At 41.5% G+C, this 18359-nt stretch overlaps 1 protein-coding gene across 1 annotated transcript in view; it reads left to right on the forward strand.

Annotated features, from left to right (window-relative positions):
- The window catches only part of LOC146713176 (uncharacterized), a 72770-nt gene extending 59845 nt beyond the window's left edge, over positions 1–12925 (forward strand). Inside the window, exons 3-4 of the mRNA XM_085452441.1 lie at positions 11295–11633; positions 11849–12925. Of these exons, the coding sequence (XP_085308567.1) occupies positions 11462–11633; positions 11849–12051 (375 nt within the window). The 5' untranslated portion in view covers positions 11295–11461 and the 3' untranslated portion in view covers positions 12052–12925. The remainder of the gene's footprint in view (positions 1–11294; positions 11634–11848) is intronic.
- The last annotated feature ends 5434 nt before the right edge of the window (positions 12926–18359 follow it).

An 18359-nucleotide genomic window follows, 5' to 3' on the forward strand; every position in this document is an offset into this window, starting at 1 on the left:
ATGATGCACCTCGGTTGAGTGCATATTGTTGTTAGCTTTCCGAATATCTTTAGTGTGAGTTGAGCTGCCGTTTCGATTGCCTGAGCAATTTCCAAAGCTTTCTTAAAGTCCAGTGTGGGCTCCCCTAACAACCGACGCTGCATGCCATCATCATTTATACCACACACCAACCTGTTGCAGAGCATGTCATCCAGCACGCCTCCAAACTCACAGTGCTCCGATAGCTGTCTCAGCTCCGTCACATACGCAGCCACCAAAACTCCCGGCTTGCGTGAATGAGTGTGGAATTTGAACCGCTGAACAACCATGGAGGGTTTCGGGCAGTGATGATTTTGCACCAACGTCACCAGTTCTTTCCGAGGCGTCGTCAGGTTACGTATCAACTTGTAGGTCCTCGCTCCACACGCACTGAGAAGAACTGACCTTTTTTTTCCTTCGTCCGAAATGTCGTTTGCCAAGAAAAAGTGTTCCAGCCTCTCGACATATTCAATCCAGTCGCCGTCTCCCTCGGTGAACTCCGTGAGCAATCCGATCGTAGCCATAGATGCGAAGCGGTAGTCCGACTGCAAAATCCGTAGCAAAAACTCAAAACTGTCCGCGTTCGGCTTTTATCCTCGTTGCCAAAAAGGTGTTATAACCTCAGGATAAAAATGCTCGGAAACTCAAGTGCCAGTTTTAGGACGTTTACTGACCACTTTTAGAAACAACCACAGCTAGTCGCACACATACAGGAAGCTGTCCCACACATAACATTCCGGCAGGGAGAACCCTGAAAAACCTCTGAAGGTTCCGGGGTGCAATGCCCCCAAACATACATTAACAACAACACTGTCTATAACAACTAGATTTTGTTTTTTGAACATTTAATCTCTTGTCTTGACTATTTTACATGAAGTCTCTGTGATTAAAAAGTATGAAATGACCCATTCAGAATAAATTCATTGGCAATCAAGTGTAGGCCTCAAAAATGTTCTAGACAGGCAGACTCTCAAAAGTAAAGAGGCTCTCCAATCTGTGAAAGTGCATAAAAAGATTGTGAAATAATTCAGAAAGAAGTTCCTCAACATCAAATTGCAAAAGCTTTGCACGTCATCATCTACAGTGCATCTGTCATGGTCCCTGTGCCTCCCCGGCCAGCCCAGTGTGGCCACAAGTGTTTGTTGTTTCTCTCTCTCTCTCTCTCTCTCTCTCTCTCTCTCTCTCTCTCTCCTACCTGTCTGCCTGGGCGGCGCTCTGATTGGGCTCCCGCCCTTGGCCCACGCACCTGCAGCTAAACTCGAGTGAATTGCAGTTGATCTCTGGCTCTTTTTAAGGCTGGGGCTCTGAGCTATTCGTCGCTGGAATATTGAGTAACCCTCGTCAGTATTGCCTGGCTTCATTGTGAATCAGTTATTCCCGTGCTTGCCGCCGACTTACCCTCGTCTATGTTTATAGGTTTATCTGGACCCGCCCGTTTTGACTCCTGGACCCGGTGAGTGTGAGTGGGTTGCTCTTGTGAGGAGTGTTTGGACAAGGAGCGGAGCAAGTGTGAAGAAGTGTGTTTCCCCAGCCTATTGATCCCCGGGACCCTGGTGTTCCCCCCCCCCCCCCCCTTCACGTGTACATAGCGCACCAGAGTGATTAATAAAGTATTGTTGAACCGTGCTACCTCAGTCTGTGCCTGAGTCCGTCCACCACCGTGACAGCATAAAAATATTCAGAGAAGTTGGAGATGTCTCAGTGTGTAAGGGACAGGGCCAAAGACCTTTATTAGATTCTCATGGTCTTCGGACCCTCAGATGACACAGCATAACCCATCGGCATGATTGTATCTCTGACATTACTAAACAGTCCCGTTTACACAATCCACCGTGCCATCTGCAGATGCCAATAAAAGGCCAATCATGCAAAAAGGAAGCCATATTTGAACATGGTCTAAAAGCGCCTTCGTGTCCTGTGGGTTAAGACTCATTTGAAATGGACTGTTTCAAAGTGGGAAAGAGTTCTGTGTTCAGATGAATCTAAGTTTCTTCTTGTTGGTGATCATGGACACTCTGTCCTACAGGCTGAATAGGAGGGAGACCTTCCAGCATGTTATTGTCAAGGTCTGCGGTGGCAGACCATGGAGTTGTGGGGAAAGTAGGACACAAATGCAGGACTCGCTTATTTAATAATAATAACACAACAATAAATCCCTGTGCAACTCCCGTTCCATGTCTTCTCCCCAGTGCTTGTGCTCTGTGCTCCCCCGACGGGGCTGATCAGGTGCAAGTATGTGCCATTACGCCTCCAGGTGTGGCAGGTCCCCACAGTGGGAACAACCCTCCAGGCCCAGTGTCCAGGGAAAACCAGGACACCTCCACACACACAAGGGACAACAGCAGAATACATGGACGTCATCCTGCGACCCCCAGACAAACCCATTAAAATATAAACAAGTCAATAACTACTCATGGACCATGACAGTTATCAGCACTGAGTTCAAAAGCCAGCATTTCTGATGGTATGGAGGTGCAATAAGTGCATATAGTATGGGCAGCTTGTATGTTTGGGATGGAACTATGAATGCTGAAAGTTTTAGAGCAACATCTGCTCCCCTCCAGATGACGTCTATTTCAGGGAAGGCCTTGTTTCTTTTGAGCAGGACAACACAAAACCACATATTGCAGCTATTACAACAGCATAACTTTGTCAGAGAAGAGTAGAACTAAGTCCTTCTTCACTGTGTTTCAAAAGAAGCTTCATGAAGGGGGGAAGGGAGCAAAGTTATGCTTCACAGCATAAACCACACTGTGAGCAAAGAGAGTTGAAAGGCCTCCCACACTGATACTGACTGTATGAGATGCATCTCATTCCAAAGACAAACATGTGACAGTCTCATGAAGTTAAAGAGCTCAGGCTCTGCTTACAAGCTGCACATCAGTTAAAAACCATAAATAAAATTTAAAAACCATACAATAAACAGACAAAGAAATAAATATAAATAACAATAAAACAAATACATAAATGAAAAAAGAAGATAAAAATAAATCAGTATATATTACAAATGTGACTGAGCCTGTGCAGACCCCTCTGTGTCAGGAAACATCTCCATCCTGCTGTGGGGTCAAGCGATCAGTTACTGAGGAATTTGCTTAGTACAGCGGAAATATGAGATTAGAAAGGAAGCACAACTCACAGTGTGCATGTGAACACACATATGTATTCAGACCACCTTCACTTTACTGGCATGAGTTATGTTGTTTGCTGAACCAGTTTCCAGTTAGCATTGTGTGCCAGTGTTTTGGTCTTGTCCCATGGGGAGGCCCTGGGGCTGACAGGCTGAGAGATTATATCTGTCAGATGGCCTGAGAACACCTTGGTGTTCCCCCGGACAAGCTGGAGGAGGTGGCTGGGGAGAGGGAGGTCTAGGCTCACAGGCAGAGCACAGCGAGCTGAAATCTCTGAAACCGACTGGCCTTCACTTCCTACGAGACAGAGAAGCTCTTCTACCCCTGTATACGGGAGGAAACAGGACTGGACAACCGTGAATAGGAAGGTTAACAACAAACCTCCAAAACAACTGAATGTGAAACTGCAGAACAGATTTTGCTCCATTATCAAAGGACCCTGGATCTATATCGGACAGCCATCCATCTAAAAGTAGCGAAGTAAGGTCTGAAAATCTGTTGAAAAGTAAAAGGCCACAGGGAAAGCTAAAGGCTAGGCCTGAAACTCTGATTGTGGGTGACTCTGCCGTAAAGGATGTACAAAGGATGTGTGGTAAGAACACTAAAGTCCTCTGCTTTCCTAACGATATGGTCCAGAACCTGAAGGAGAGAATTCTTCAAATTGCAGATGAATATCCAACTGTGACAAACATTGTTCTGCATACAGGGTCAAACGATGTGTCCAAACAACAGTCGGAGGTTCTGAAACAGGACTTTACTGGATTATTAAACACTGTAAACTCTCTGAATGCAGCTGTATTCATCAGTGGGCCTGTACCGCCGGTCAGAGGAGGAGACGAGAGATTCAGCAGGTTGTTTACACTGAATAAATGGCTTATATCAGCATGTACTGACCACTCAGTGCATTTTATCAACAACTTTAATATTTTTTGGGAACGCAGGCATCTGTTCAAAGCAAATGGATTTAATTTTAACAAGTCAGGGGTGAAACTGTTCACCTCCAACTTGTTTTATTCCATACGTCATCCATCTGTGCTTGGTGCCAAGGCTGAGATAAGCGAGGAGTTTTCTCATAAAGAGGAACAAACAGTACTCCAAGAACAGACAAAGCCCAGCAGAAACCTTGAAGAGGAGCCTCATCTGCCCCCACCCGGGAAGAGCCTCAGAAAGGAGAGACATCCATGGCATCTGAGGAAGAGCCTCAGAAAGGAGAGACATCTGAGGCAAGAAGAGGCAAGAAGAGGGGTCCCTATTTGCCTCCAAATCTCTCAACAACATCAACGACCAGGACCAGGGACCACGACCTTCCCCAGTCCCCCAAACCCCTGACAGGCCATCACCCTCCTCCCCCTCCCTTTCTCCTCCCTTTCTCCCTCCTCCCCACACCTGAAATTCACTGAGGAGATGATGGAGCGGGTCAATGCTGGGCTCAGATCTACCCCCCGGCCCAATCCCTTTTTGTCCCCCATAAACCCCCCACCAGAGCAGCCAAAGGTTCGCCATCGAGCCCCACCCTCAACAGCAATCGAAGTCACATTGCCCAGCCTCGCCCCCCTTAGTTCCTCCTTACCACCTTCATGCTCTGTCTCCGCAGTCTGATGTGTGGAGGGTCCGGACTGCGAGGATTATGGCAGTGGTGACTCTTCCCAGGAGAAGCTGGGACCCTGTTTACTAGAAGGTTTTAAAATTTCTGTACTTTTAGGTGACAGAAGGAGACATGTGGCCTGGTCAAAACACAGAGAGCTGCACTCTAAAAGATCTTTAAACATAGTAAACATACCTTGTGTGCCACAGACTGCTCCCAAACACGAAGGGACAAGTAATGCCTCTAAAACACTTAATTGGCTTTATTAAACATTAGATCTTTAGCTGGGAAAACATTTTTAATTAATGATTTAATCACTGAGCACAGCCTTGATTTTATGTTTTTAACAAAACTTGGTTGGACCAAAGTAACAGTGGAGCTGTTCTCATCGAGACGACCCCTCCTAACTACAGTTTTATCAGTGAGGTCAGGGCGAGCAGGAGAGGAGGAGGGGTCGCTGTCTTATTTAATGAATCATTTCAATGTAAGCAGCTATCTCCTGGAAGTTTTCAGTCTTTTGAATATGTGGCTTTACAGCTGAAGGCCCCATCCAAAGTTGTGTTTCTTAATGTTTACAGGCCTCCCAAATACTGCACAGACTTTTTTAATGACCTCAGTGAACTGCTGTCTGTGATCTGTGTTGATTTTGACTGTGTAATTATTGCTGGGGATTTTAACATCCATGTGGACAACCCTCAGGACAAAGGGACTAAAGACCTGAGCAACACTCTGGGCAACTTTGGGCTGACTCAGCATGTAACAGAGGCCACACATAATAGAGGACACACTCTTGACCTACTGATCTCCAAGAGCCTGAGCATTTCAAAGGTTACTGTGTCTGATGTGGGCTTATCTGATCATTACTGTGTTTTCTTTGAAAGTAAAATCTCAGCCCACACAAATATATCAACAACAGTGATCACAAAACGGTGTATAACTGAACACAGTAGTGCAATTTTTTACCAGGTCTTCCCATTAACACCTGACCTGTCCAGAGGGTCAGTCAATGAGCTCGTCAATAGCTTCAATGCTAACATGTTAAATGTAATGGACACTATTGCTCCCATTAAGGTGAAGGTTATCTCTGGAAGGAAAAAGTCTCCATGGAGAAACTCCACACTGGTGAAAAATGAAAAAAGAGAGTGTAGGAAAGCTGAGCGCAGATGGAGAAAAACAAACCTCCAGGTTCACTATGACATCTATAAAGAGAAAGTTCACAATTATAATTTACAACTGAGGAGTGCAAGGAGGTCCTACTTCTCTGACATCATCACTAAAAACAGCCATAATGCTCGGGTCTTATTTTCTACAGTTGACAGGCTAACAAACCCTCCTGTGTCAGTGGCAGCTGAACTTCATTCGACCATGGCCTGCAATGACTTTGCCAAATTCTTCACTGAAAAAATCCAAAAAATTAGACAAGCAATTGGTACATCAACAGCAGATCCAGGATATGTACTGTGTCCACCAAAAAACTGTTTAAACACCATGAAACAGTTTCAACCTATTAACAGCAAAGACCTGGAGGACATCTTAGGTCAACTGAACTCCTCCTCCTGCTGTTTAGATGTCCTGCCAACAAGTTTTTTCAAAAAGGTCTCAAAGACTTTAGAGTCAGACCTGTTACAGATCGTCAACTTTTCTTTAATGTCAGGTGTGTTTCCAGAATCACTAAAAACTGCTGTAATCAAACCTATACTGAAAAAGGACAATCTTGACAAGACACAAATGAACAACTACAGGCCGATCTCAAATCTCCCATTTTTAAGTAAGATCATTGAAAAAGCAGTTTCTCAACAGCTCAGTTACTTCTTAAAACAGAGTAATTGCTACGATGCCTTCCAGTCAGGTTTTAGACAGAACCACAGCACTGAAACCGCTCTGACCAAAGTGTTTAATGACATATGTCTGAATACAGACAGTGGAAAAATGTCAGTCTTAGTTTTACTGGATCTCAGTGCAGCATTTGATACAGTTGACCACAACATATTACTCAAACGACTGGAGAACTGGACAGGTCTTTCAGGAACTGTACTAAACTGGTTCAAAACATACTTAGAAAACAGGAAATACTTTGTATCAATAGGTAACTTCACATCTGAGCAGACAAGTATCACATGTGGAGTTCCCCAAGGTTCCATCTTAGGACCCCTTCTGTTTAACATCTACATGCTCCCACTGGCACAGGTTATAAAGAACAACAAAATAAACTATCATAGCTATGCAGATGACACACAAATATATATCACAATGTCACCAGGAGACCAAGGTCCTGTACAGGCTCTTGGTAAATGCATTGAGGAAATTAATGACTGGTTATGCCACAATTTTCTCCAGTTAAACAAAAACAAAACTGAGGTAATTGTCTTTGGCGCTAAAGAAAAACGATTACAGGTCACCAGAGAACTTCAATCTATACATCTAAAAACCACAAACCAGGCGAGAAATTTGGGTGTAGTGATGGATGCAGACCTAAACTTAGAAAAACACATTAAGACAATAACAAAGTCAGCTTACTATCACCTCAAGAATATTTCAAGGATAAAAGATCTGATGTCTCAACAGGACCTGGAAAAACTAGTCCATGCATTCATCTTTAGTAGGCTTGATTACTGTAACAGCATCTTTACAGGTCTACCTAAAAAATCAGTCAGACAACTACAGCTCATTCAGAACTCTGCTGCTCGAGTCCTCACTAAGACCAAAAAAGTGGACCACATCAGTCCAGCTCTGAGGTCTTTACACTGGCTGCCTGTCCATCAGAGGACAGACTTTAAAGTCCTGATGCTGGTCTATAAAGCTCTGAATGATTTAGGACCAAAATACATCAATGACCTCCTGACCCAGTATGAACCTTCCAGATCCCTCAGGTCATCCGGATCCGGTTTTTTATCGGTTCCCAGAGTCAGAACCAGACACGGAGAAGCTGCATTCAGCTTTTGTGCTCCATATATCTGGAACAAACTCCCAGAAAGCCTCAGATCAGCTGAAACACTCAGTTTATTTAAATCCAGGTTGAAGACTCACCTGTTCTCAGCTGCATTTGAATAAAACACCAAATCCACACTCTTAACCCTTGTATGGTGTTCGGGTCTGTGAGATCCGTTTTCAGTTTTTTCAAAAGAAAAATTGAACAATTAATTATTTTTTCAACCTGAAATTCATTGGCTTTGGCTTATTTTCTGTGAAGAACATAAATCCGAACTAATTTTCAATGACCTCATACTGTACCTCCCCCCACGCATTTACATTACATACAAGGTGTTCGGGTCCACTGGACCCAGGTCTAATAAAAGTGTTGAAAGTGCAGGTCCTGTGTTCCCACACTCTGTCTTCCTCCTTTCTGGTGCTGCTGATAGTGTTTTCTTCCCCTCCTGCTCCCGCACAAAGTTGCAACATTGTTGAAAATTCAACTATCAACACCGTCTGCTCTTACATTCCCACACATTTTACCCTCTTTCTTGAGGGATCCAAATTTTATTTTCTCATACCCTGTCCCTCCTGCAAATTAGGGGCATAATACTATAAATAAGACTTTGTCAGTGTGGTTCTTTATCACAACTGATCAAGATGGCAAAAGATTATCTGCTGCGAGGGCCATCCAATTGATTTTGGAAGAGAGAGGGGCTTCAGATGATGATGTTGACAAAGAGGGTTCAGAATATTTCACATTTCTGAAAATTCAGAGTCTGACAGTGACTTTGAAGAAGAGGATGAGGTTGAGCACCATTTAGTAACAAAACGAAGACGAGTACCCCATCTGCAGCCAGCTCCAGGACCAGAACAAGCCCATCAGACAGCAAGTGAAGAAATATGGATGTCAATAACTGGTGAAATTGAATTGAATTTATTTATAAATATATAAATAAATATATATTTTTCACAATATACCTTTCACGTTTGAACAATATAATATCATGTTCGTACAATATAAATATTATATTGTACGAACATGAAAAGTATATTGTTAGAACAATAAACTTTTCACGTTATAACGTGATATAGCTCTATTTTTCTTTTGCCTGGCTGGCAGCGCTACGCTTACGTACTCGGATGAGCTTGCCTCATCCTACAAGTTGTGCCTCCATCTCTTGAGTCCAGATCACACGCTGCACTGCCGTGCTGCTCCACCTTCTCTCTTTCATTTCTGTGTTTGTGCGTGCACAGTGTGAGAGGCTGCGTTGAGAGGCGACAGGATTTCAAACAGGTTTGATTATCATGCGACCATACAATTGATGATTGGGAGCTGGTCGTGAGGTGTTAACTGCTTTTCGTTAACCCATGTATACTACACGATGCATGACACGTAATTAAGGCAGAACTTGGGCCGATCCCCAAAACGGTTGCGCGACCGAAAAATTGGCTCAAAATGGGCCAAAAATCGCACAGTGTATGGCCAGCTTTTGGAGGCTAGCTCCAAACAAACATCTGCAGCTTGGCAGTGTTTACAGCACTATAATGACCAGACCTAATTCTTTTGAAAACCATACATCTTTCCACAGGTCTCAACTTCATCAGACATCACCTGGACACAGAGCTGGATGAGGCCAGCACAAACGGCGGCCTATTGGACGAAGATGATGGCTCCATGGGGTCAGGAAAGCCAGAAGCAGGAGAGCTGGAGAGCTACCTTTCATGTCCTTTCACTGGAGGTGTTGATCTATTGCATGGCTTTCCTCACATCAAGAAGCTGTCGATCAAAACCAACACAGCTCTTCCTGCATCTGGAGCTTGTTCTCAGTCATGCAGGACTCCTGTTCACTGCTTAACAGTTACAGCTTCACAGAAAGAACCTTGAAAGCAAACTGCTGCTGAAGCTTAACCATCACCTCACTGAGTGAAGAAATGGCACATTTTTGCTAAATATGCAGAAATATTTTTCTATTTAGACTTGATCCTGTTGTCATCATTGTGTCCTCTATTTTTAATTAAATGCATATTTAGCTCAGGTTAATATATATATTAATTAATTAATATATATTAATATATATCTTCTAACATCTTGATCAGATGGCACGCACATTGAGTAAGACATTATGCACATAAAACACGGCATCCACAGGAGTGCACAATAAAAACAAACATAGTCAGATAAAGTTTACTTGTTGACTCTGAGTCGTGTTGGTCAGAAATCGCTTGTAATAATTTAAGACATTATCTCTTTTGGGATTCTTTGTGTTTAGAAAATAAAATAATTTTGTTTAGTTGCTTTGTATTTTATTTATTTTGATAACTGTAATTAAAATCAAAGAAAATAGTTCTCATGCGCAGTCAGTGTGGGGAGCTGATGTTTCGGTATCAATCCGCAGACTGGTATAAAACCGCAGGAGCGCCAGAAACAGACTGTTGCTGTTCCGTCTGTGTTCTGTGTGTATAACTGAAGGTTGCACTAGTTTGGTCTTGAATTTTGAGTGCGTAGTCTTTTTTTCATAAAACCCGAAGCTCGTCTACAGGATCAAAGCAGGAGACATTGCCCATAAAACTATCGGACTGATTCGGAGAGTGCCTCTGTTCCACTAAATTAAGATTAAAAGGTCAACCTTCTGTGTACGCACAGAACATGGATGACATCATCCGCACAGTCTTTACGGCTGTGCTATGGACCCTTGCCTCATCCCATGAAGGTAAGTAGAAACCACATGTTTAAGTTAGAAGGCTTTTGTTTTCTCTGTGTAAAAGTTTCTGTAAACGGCCTGCTGGTTCTTGGATTTGCAGAGTCTCTATTCACTATTTAGTCACTATTTTTGTAACTATTTTTAGCTCTCAGTAACCAGAAGGCGAGCAGAGATGTGTGAATTATCGTTGGTGACACGAAACTGCGTGAGCTGCCGTTAAGCCAGCCTCAGCTTCGAGAAGCTTTTTTGTGTGTGTGTATACTAGATATTGTGGTAAGAGAAACCCACACCATATTTCAGAATAAAAGCCCTTCAGTCTCGCCTTATTTTTTCCCCGTCTCAATTAAAAATGATATTAAAAGTGAACTTCCTGTTTCCACAAACTAATTTCACCTTAAGTTGACAGTACACATTTTCACAGAACTATTATCAATATCAAGTCAGTCTGATTTTTAGATTTCAAAGTAAGAGCCCTTGGAGCGTGCTTATGAGCCATTCTTTGAATTCAGAATGTCCTGTTTATACAAACTAATTTCACTTCAAATCAACAGTACACATCATCACAGTGCTCCTGGATTAATGTCAGTCTGGTTTTGGATTTCAAAGTGAGAGCCATGTAAAATGGTATATTATATATTTATTCTCGCTCCAAATGCCATTAAAAGGAAACTTCCTGTTATTTTGCGTGTGTGTGTGTCCGTCCTCCATGTGATTGGCTAATTCTTTTTTTTTTTGTTTCTGGGAAAATTTCCATTTTTACTCTTACCGAATTCTCACAATGTTTTCAGCTGATACCTCTTTAAGAGTCACGTCTCTCTCTGATAACAAATTGTGTGCCAAACGTCACTGTCGGTGTCAACTCTGCCTCCTGTGGTTCGGCGGAGCTAGGAAGCCTTTCTATGCTAAAACCTTTCTAACCTCTGCTTTGTATTTTCATTCTTTCAGACCACAAAAACATCACAATTAAATCTGGACAGAACATCACTCTGCCATGTCGAGCTTCAAACACGTCCTTCATAGCTGTAGAGTGGAGCAGATTTGACTTAAAGCCAGAATATGTACTTTTAAACCGCGACGGGCACTTTGACCCACACAGTCAGCATTTATCTTTTATGAATAGAGTTGATCTGCAGGAGAGAAAAATGAAGGATGGAGACGTGTCTTTGATTCTGAAGGACATGACGACTGATGACACTGGAACATACGAGTGTCTTGTCTTCATGGAAGAAACACGCTCATGGAAGTCCATCTGCAACATCAGCCTGAGTGTTGTCGTTCCTCCAGGTGAGTGAGTAGAGTTGAGTGTGTGTGTGATCAGAGGTGAAGCTGCTTCCTGGTTGTTGTTTGTTTCTAAAGATGTTGTTGATGAGACTTTGTAGAAAGCAGCTGGTCTGAGTGATGTGATCAGACAGCAGTTTGAAGAGGAAATGGATTCTGTTCTGTTCTTCACTCATCACCTACCTGACAGCTGACACCTCACACCTGTTTCTCACCTGCAGGTCGGCCAGTAGAGAATCGACCTGTGGGACTGATCATTGGAGTCATCATTGGACTGTCAGCTGTGGTGATTTTTGTGGCCTTTTCAGGATTTTTATACATGACAAAAAGACAAAACACATTTCTTGTTCCATCTTGTCACGAACGGATACGACATTGTTTCTGTAGACGAGCAGAGGCTCATGTAACATCGGCAGTAATATAATTTCCCTTCCTCTTCCCTTTCCCTTTTCATCCCCCTCCTTGAATTGCCACCTTATCGTGGTGGAGGGGTTTGTGAGCTCAGACGATCCTGGGAGCTGAGTTGTCTGGAGCGTTCAGCTCCTGGTAGGGTCTCCCATGACAAACAGGTCCCAGGTGATGAGCCCGACTGAGAGCAATTCAAAAAAAACATTGTCCCATTTGTACCAGTCATGTGGACAACAGCTAAATCTGATTTGGTGACTTAATGTTACCTAAGACATGATTGTGGGTTATAAAAACCTGTGATAATGAAAGGACAATATGTAACTGTTAAATGTAATAAAATGATTTAGACTTGAAACACCAGACCACACAACTCTGTACGAACACACCAACATGTTGGCTGGTTTGGACCAGGTAAAGACAACATTGTTTTATCCTGTAAATTCAGCTGTCATATTAACACAACACTGAAAGTATACCAGCTTTCTATAGACTGGGACACTTCAGGCTAAATTATGTGTTCACTGCATCTAAAAAAACAATGATGCTATGATGTTGTTGTGTTTATTATCAGGTGATTTGTATGTTCATGTCAGTAAGAAATGAAATCAAAATTCTTAGATTGGCATTTATGTACAGTTTTATTGTTGCTGTGCACTGAAAGCAGCAGTTTGGAAATCAGATTGTTTAAAATTTACTTGGAGAAATGTGTGTGTGTGTGTGTGTGGTGTGTGTTTTTTATTTTTTTTATTTTTTATTTTATTTTTTTATTTTTTAATTATTCTCCTCTTCAGTACTTTGTGTGATCCTGATACTGACTGTGATCAGTGTGACTGGAGCCATGGTTGGTTTTCTGTCCTGCAGAACTGTTAATAAAAGCTGTTTGGTCTGTGTCTGGTCTCTCTGGTATCAATAACTCAGATTCTCAGTGGTTAAACCTTTGGCTACTGGTTATTGGTGTTATTCCATCACACCAGAGAATACATGAGGGAGAGAGAACCAGGATGTTCATACTGCAGTTGAATAGAAAGATGGCACATCCAGCAAGTGCAGGGAAATGTGAGGAAGGTGTAGATTTTAATGAAGGTGAGCTAAGAGACTTTATGAACTACAAGACCTTTTAACCAGTGAATCCAGTTATTTAGTTTGACTAAAACTAGATGTGGGGAAAAACCCAAAACATTTTGGTTAAAAAAGAAACTAAATTATTGGGGGGAAAAAATAAGTGATCTGTTTTCTTCTTTTTTTTTTTTTTTTTTTTTTTTAACTTTAAAAATTAACTACAATAGAACAGGAAGTTAATTTTATTACCCTAAATTTAAAAAAAAATCTCTAATTTTGAAAATTAAGACTTTCAAATCCCATGAGCCAAACATTTTTCACAACAGAACATAAATAACAAATGTTAAAACTGAGAAATTTTACAATCCAATCATTTCAAATTTGATGCCTAATGTAAGTCTCAAAAATGCTCTTTTAGACAGGCAGAGACCTTCAAAAGACTCATTTGACGTGGACTGTTTCAAAGTGGGAAAGACTTCTGTGTTCAGACAAATCCAAGTTTGACATTCCTCTTGGTAATCGCGTATGCCACATTCTCCGAGCTAAAGAGGAGGGAGACCTAGAGTTCAGTTCAAAAGCCAGCATCTCTGATGGTGTGGAGGTGCGTAAGTGCATACGGTATGGGCAGCTTGTATGTTTGGGAAGGAACTATGAATACTGAATGTTTATAAAGGTTTTAGAGCAACATATGCTCCCCTCCAGATGATGTCTATTTCAGGGAAGGCCTTGTTTGTATTTGAGCAGGACAACACAAAACCACATATTGCAGCTACAACAGCATAACTTTGTCAGAGAAGAGTAGAACTAAGTCCTTCTTCACTGTGTTTCAAAAGAAGCTTCATGAAGGGGGGAAGGGAGCAAAGTTATGCTTCACAGCATAAACCACACTGTGAGCAAAGAGAGTTGAAAGGCCTCCCACACTGATACTGACTGTATGAGATGCATCTCATTCCAAAGACAAACATGTGACAGTCTCATGAAGTTAAAGAGCTCAGGCTCTGCTTACAAGCTGCACATCAATTAAAAACCATAAATAAAATTTAAAAACCATACAATAAACAGACAAAGAAATAAATAATAAAACAAATACATGAATGAAAACAGAAGATAAAAATAAATCAGTATATATTACAAATGTGACTGAAACCTTTATCAAAGCAACACCAAAACTCCAGCAAGTCATAAGTTTGATGCTCAGACACCTTCAAACTGATATGAAAAGAAGAGGAGATGCTACACCCTGGTAAACAGGCCCCTGTCCCAACTATTCTGAGACCTGTAGCAGGCGATTTGAAATGAGCTCATTCAGTGGATGATGATGTAAAATATCTCACATTAAATGTAGTATGTTATTTGTGTTCTGATAAATGTTGGTTCATGTAATTTGAATGTCTTTTAGTTTTCATTTTGTTCAAATTTAAAGAATGTCCCAACTTTTGTGGGTTTCAGGTTGTAGTTTAGTTTGGTAAAAATGTTTTCGCTGCCTGATGAGGCACTGATAAGAGTTTTTTATGACTTATTACAACTGCAAGTCAGACTGAGCCTGTGCAGACGCCTCTGTGTCAGGAAACATCTTCATCCTGCTGTGGGGTCAAGTGATCAGTTACTGATAAATTTGCTTAATACAGCTTAGAAAGGAAACACAACTCACAGTCTGCATGTGAACACACACATATTCCACCTTCACTTTATTCTCATTAGTTATGTTGTTTGCTGAATCAGCTACAAGCTTGGATCCAGAAGACAGACACTATCTCTATTTTTAAGACTAGTTTTAAAACTTTCATTTGTGATAAAGCACATAGTTTGGGCTGGATCAGCTGTCCCTGAATGCTCCCTTATGCTGCAAAAGGCTGCTGGGGGATTCCCATGATGCACTGAGTGTTTCTTCTGCAGTCAAATGTTTCACTCTGTTCTTACACACAACTCTGCATTTAATTATTAGTTATTATTGATACTTGTTTCTCTTACACACTGTGTCTTTGTCCTGTCTTCCTCCCCTCACTGCCAACCAGTTGCAGTTTTTCTCACTTTCTTCGAATCTACACCCACTACGCCATATTGACAAAGTCTAATATAGGGTGCGGTTGATTAATCATTCACTCATTTGACTTTAGAGATACCTGAAGCTTTAAAATAGGAAAGGATAAAGTGGATCAGCAGGGAGAGGAAAACACAAGTGTGTATTTTTTTAACCTCTATAGAGACATTATATTATAGATACATGTTTATATGATGTGCAAGAAACAGCACAGTTTGTGTATCAGTGAATTATGAGTAGTTCAACTTCAGGAAGTTTCATCCTGGTTAAACCTCATAAAAAACGTCCACCACCACTTTATGAAGCAGCCGGCTAAGAAAAAACAAACAAACAACTTTTCTTCAAAGTCAAGGAAAAATGATTAATCAAAGACAAAGGAAGGATGTTTTTGTTTTGTGGCATTTTAACCACAGCTCAGGCCTGAGATTTGAAATAATGTGCCAGTTGTTGCATGTCTTGTTCTGTTTAATTTCATAAAAGTATTTCTTGTCATGATGCATAGTATGAAATAATTTAGTTCAGCCAAACAGGAAACAGATGGTTCTTGTGAAGAGAAATTGTAGAAGGCAAAGGAACTCAGACTCAAGATATCTTAATACATGTGCACACATGGACGACCCCCCCTCATCGCCCAGATCCATCCCGCAGCAACGTGTGCAGGGCAGATATGAGTGAGAGGGAAGACCGCCCAGGGCATCCAGAACTTGCTTTATTTATACAAGTTTTCAAGGAAGTAGGAGTGGCAAAAACATTTCCATAAAAGGAAAAAGAGACTGTTAGCTTGTCAGTAGCTGAAACAAAGGAGGTAGTATGTATAGAAATGCAGACATTCAATAAAAGGGAAGAGAGAGAGAGGGGGAGCGCCAGTCTGTCTTGTTTAAAACCGGATGTCACCACATTCCTCTAAACATATGGCTTCAATCTCTCTCTCTCTGTGTTGGCTCCAATTCACAAACTCCTCTTCTTTAATGAAGCTACAACTAAGCATACTTCACAAAATTAAAATCTTTCATCAGTTCTTCTTAAAATAAAAGGGAAAAACTGCTGCTGATAAAAGAAGCTGCATCATTAATTTAACAGGAGAAGAATAGATATCAAATCAGCTCTCTGACCGGTCAGAACCGGCTCTGTACATAATAGTGCCAAGTTCCTGCTCTCATGTGAAATGTGCACAGTCTCCTCAGTGTGTTGCTACTGTAGAGATAAACTAAGAGCAAACACACAAAATGAGTTACGCTGAGGCTGTTTTGGATTCAGATGATTTCATTTATTAATAAGTTGTTGTTCATTAACAACATTCAAGAGAGACAAAGAAAGTCAAACTGTTTCACTGTTTTGCTGCGACATAGCAGTCTAACAGCCGGGTGGGAAGCTCCCAACACTTCCTGTCTGGTTTCAGTCATTATAAACATTTTAATGAGATAAAGATCCCTGTGTGTGTGTGGCTCTGATGGATTAACAGAAGCTTTGCTGCTGAACTGTGTTTGGAGCCTCATGTTGATGCCACTAACAAAGAAGTTCACCAAAGTCTGTTCTTTTTAAGGAAAATGAGATCTTTTAATGTATCATCTGACACGTTGTCCTTGTTTTTCAGAAGTTTTATTGAACCTATTATTTCTTTCTGTATTGCTGCTTGGTTTGGTAACAAGAATCTGAAGAACAAGACTTGGTTTGGACTTTTGGTAAAAACTGCCAGCAAAGTCTCAGGGCATCGGCAAGATTTTTGCATTTCTAACATGATTAAAGTCAATTTTGATTTTCTTTAGGTGCATTTAATCAAAGCAGAGAACTAACCGACAGGAATGTCTGAGCTGGTGTGCACTGTGAGCTGGGCTGGGAGCTCCTGGCTTTTTACTTCTTGTACTCATTGTTGTGATTGCTGCTCTTTTGGTTTGTAGAAAACTGTAAATAGACAAATTCATTCCAACATCTCCCAAATGGACCAGCTGGCAGCTTTTCTGAAACCTCAGTATTTTTTCTTCTTCTGTGATTAAGACGATGAAAGCACCAGCCTCATGTGACCTCAAGTATTAACAACAACAGCACAGCTTTTAACACTCCATTGTCACCAAGCCTTTAATCTAGACCTCCTGAGACATTTCCAACATCATGTGATGCTGGAAGCTCCTGTGCTGCCACCTGCTGGAGGACTTATAAAACACAGCGGTCACTGTGAGTGAACATTAAAGCTCAGTTGACAAGTTCAGATGTAGGAGTAAGTGAGGAGGCTTCCGAATGAAAGACTCAAAGTTTTTGTGAGTGTAGGAACACTGGGTTGTTTTTTTGTTTCATTTGCACTAAAGTAAAATTGTTGAGGGCTTTCTGAACTAAAGTTAAAATGAAATTTATCACAAACATAAACATATGAAGAGAAAAAAACTGAAACAAATCTGCAAAGATACACAGAAAAGAAGGTCAGACATCAACTAAGGAGAAACACAAGGACAAATGGAACAATATTATCATCCCTTATGTAGCAGGTTTATTAGAGAAACTCAGGAGAATCTTCTCCAAGCATGACATCCCAGTGTACTTGAGACTCAGCAACACACTCAGACAAAAACTGGTTTGTTCTAAGGGCAAAACTCCCAAACACAAACTTAACAACGTAGTATGTGCTGTACAGTGTGGCGAGGAATGCTCAGACCTCTACCTTGGAGAAACCAAACAGCCGCTCCTCAAAAAGTTGATTCTCTTCATCTGGACGTAGCGTTTTCAGTGGGAGAAATTTTTTGTCACTAATCCAAGTGACTTCTTCAGTCTCAGCTGACTGCAGGTTTCCCCACTCTTATGAACAGTACATTTGCACAATGACTGAAACCAGCCCACTGAAGGAACAATGGGCTGGGAGGTCATTTCCTTGATTATTAATATACAAATTCTCATGACCATTGATCAAAACCCACTGATCAATGGCCATGAGTACCATTCACAGAGAGTTGGGGAATGGCTGCAATCACAGCATTGTAAGATGGTGACAGATGTACCCTTAGGCCCCCTCCTCGATTCAGAGATGGTCTTTCCCTTTTCATGTAAATGGCCTCCTTGACTCCGAGCTCAAACCAGCGTTCCTCCCTGTCGAGGATGTGTACATCCTCATCACTGAAAGAGTGTCCACTGGCCTGTAGGTGTAAATAGACTGCAGAGTCCTGGCCTGATATGTTAGCTCTTCTTGCCTTTCACAAATATCAAAGCTTTGACTAAAGTCCAGCTGGGATAACCAC

This window comes from Copadichromis virginalis, linkage group LG3, assembly GCF_057382275.1.
Source record: "Copadichromis virginalis isolate Kocher_CV1m ecotype Utaka linkage group LG3, C_Virginalis_male_GT1.1, whole genome shotgun sequence".
Classification (NCBI taxonomy): Eukaryota; Metazoa; Chordata; class Actinopteri; order Cichliformes; family Cichlidae; genus Copadichromis; species Copadichromis virginalis.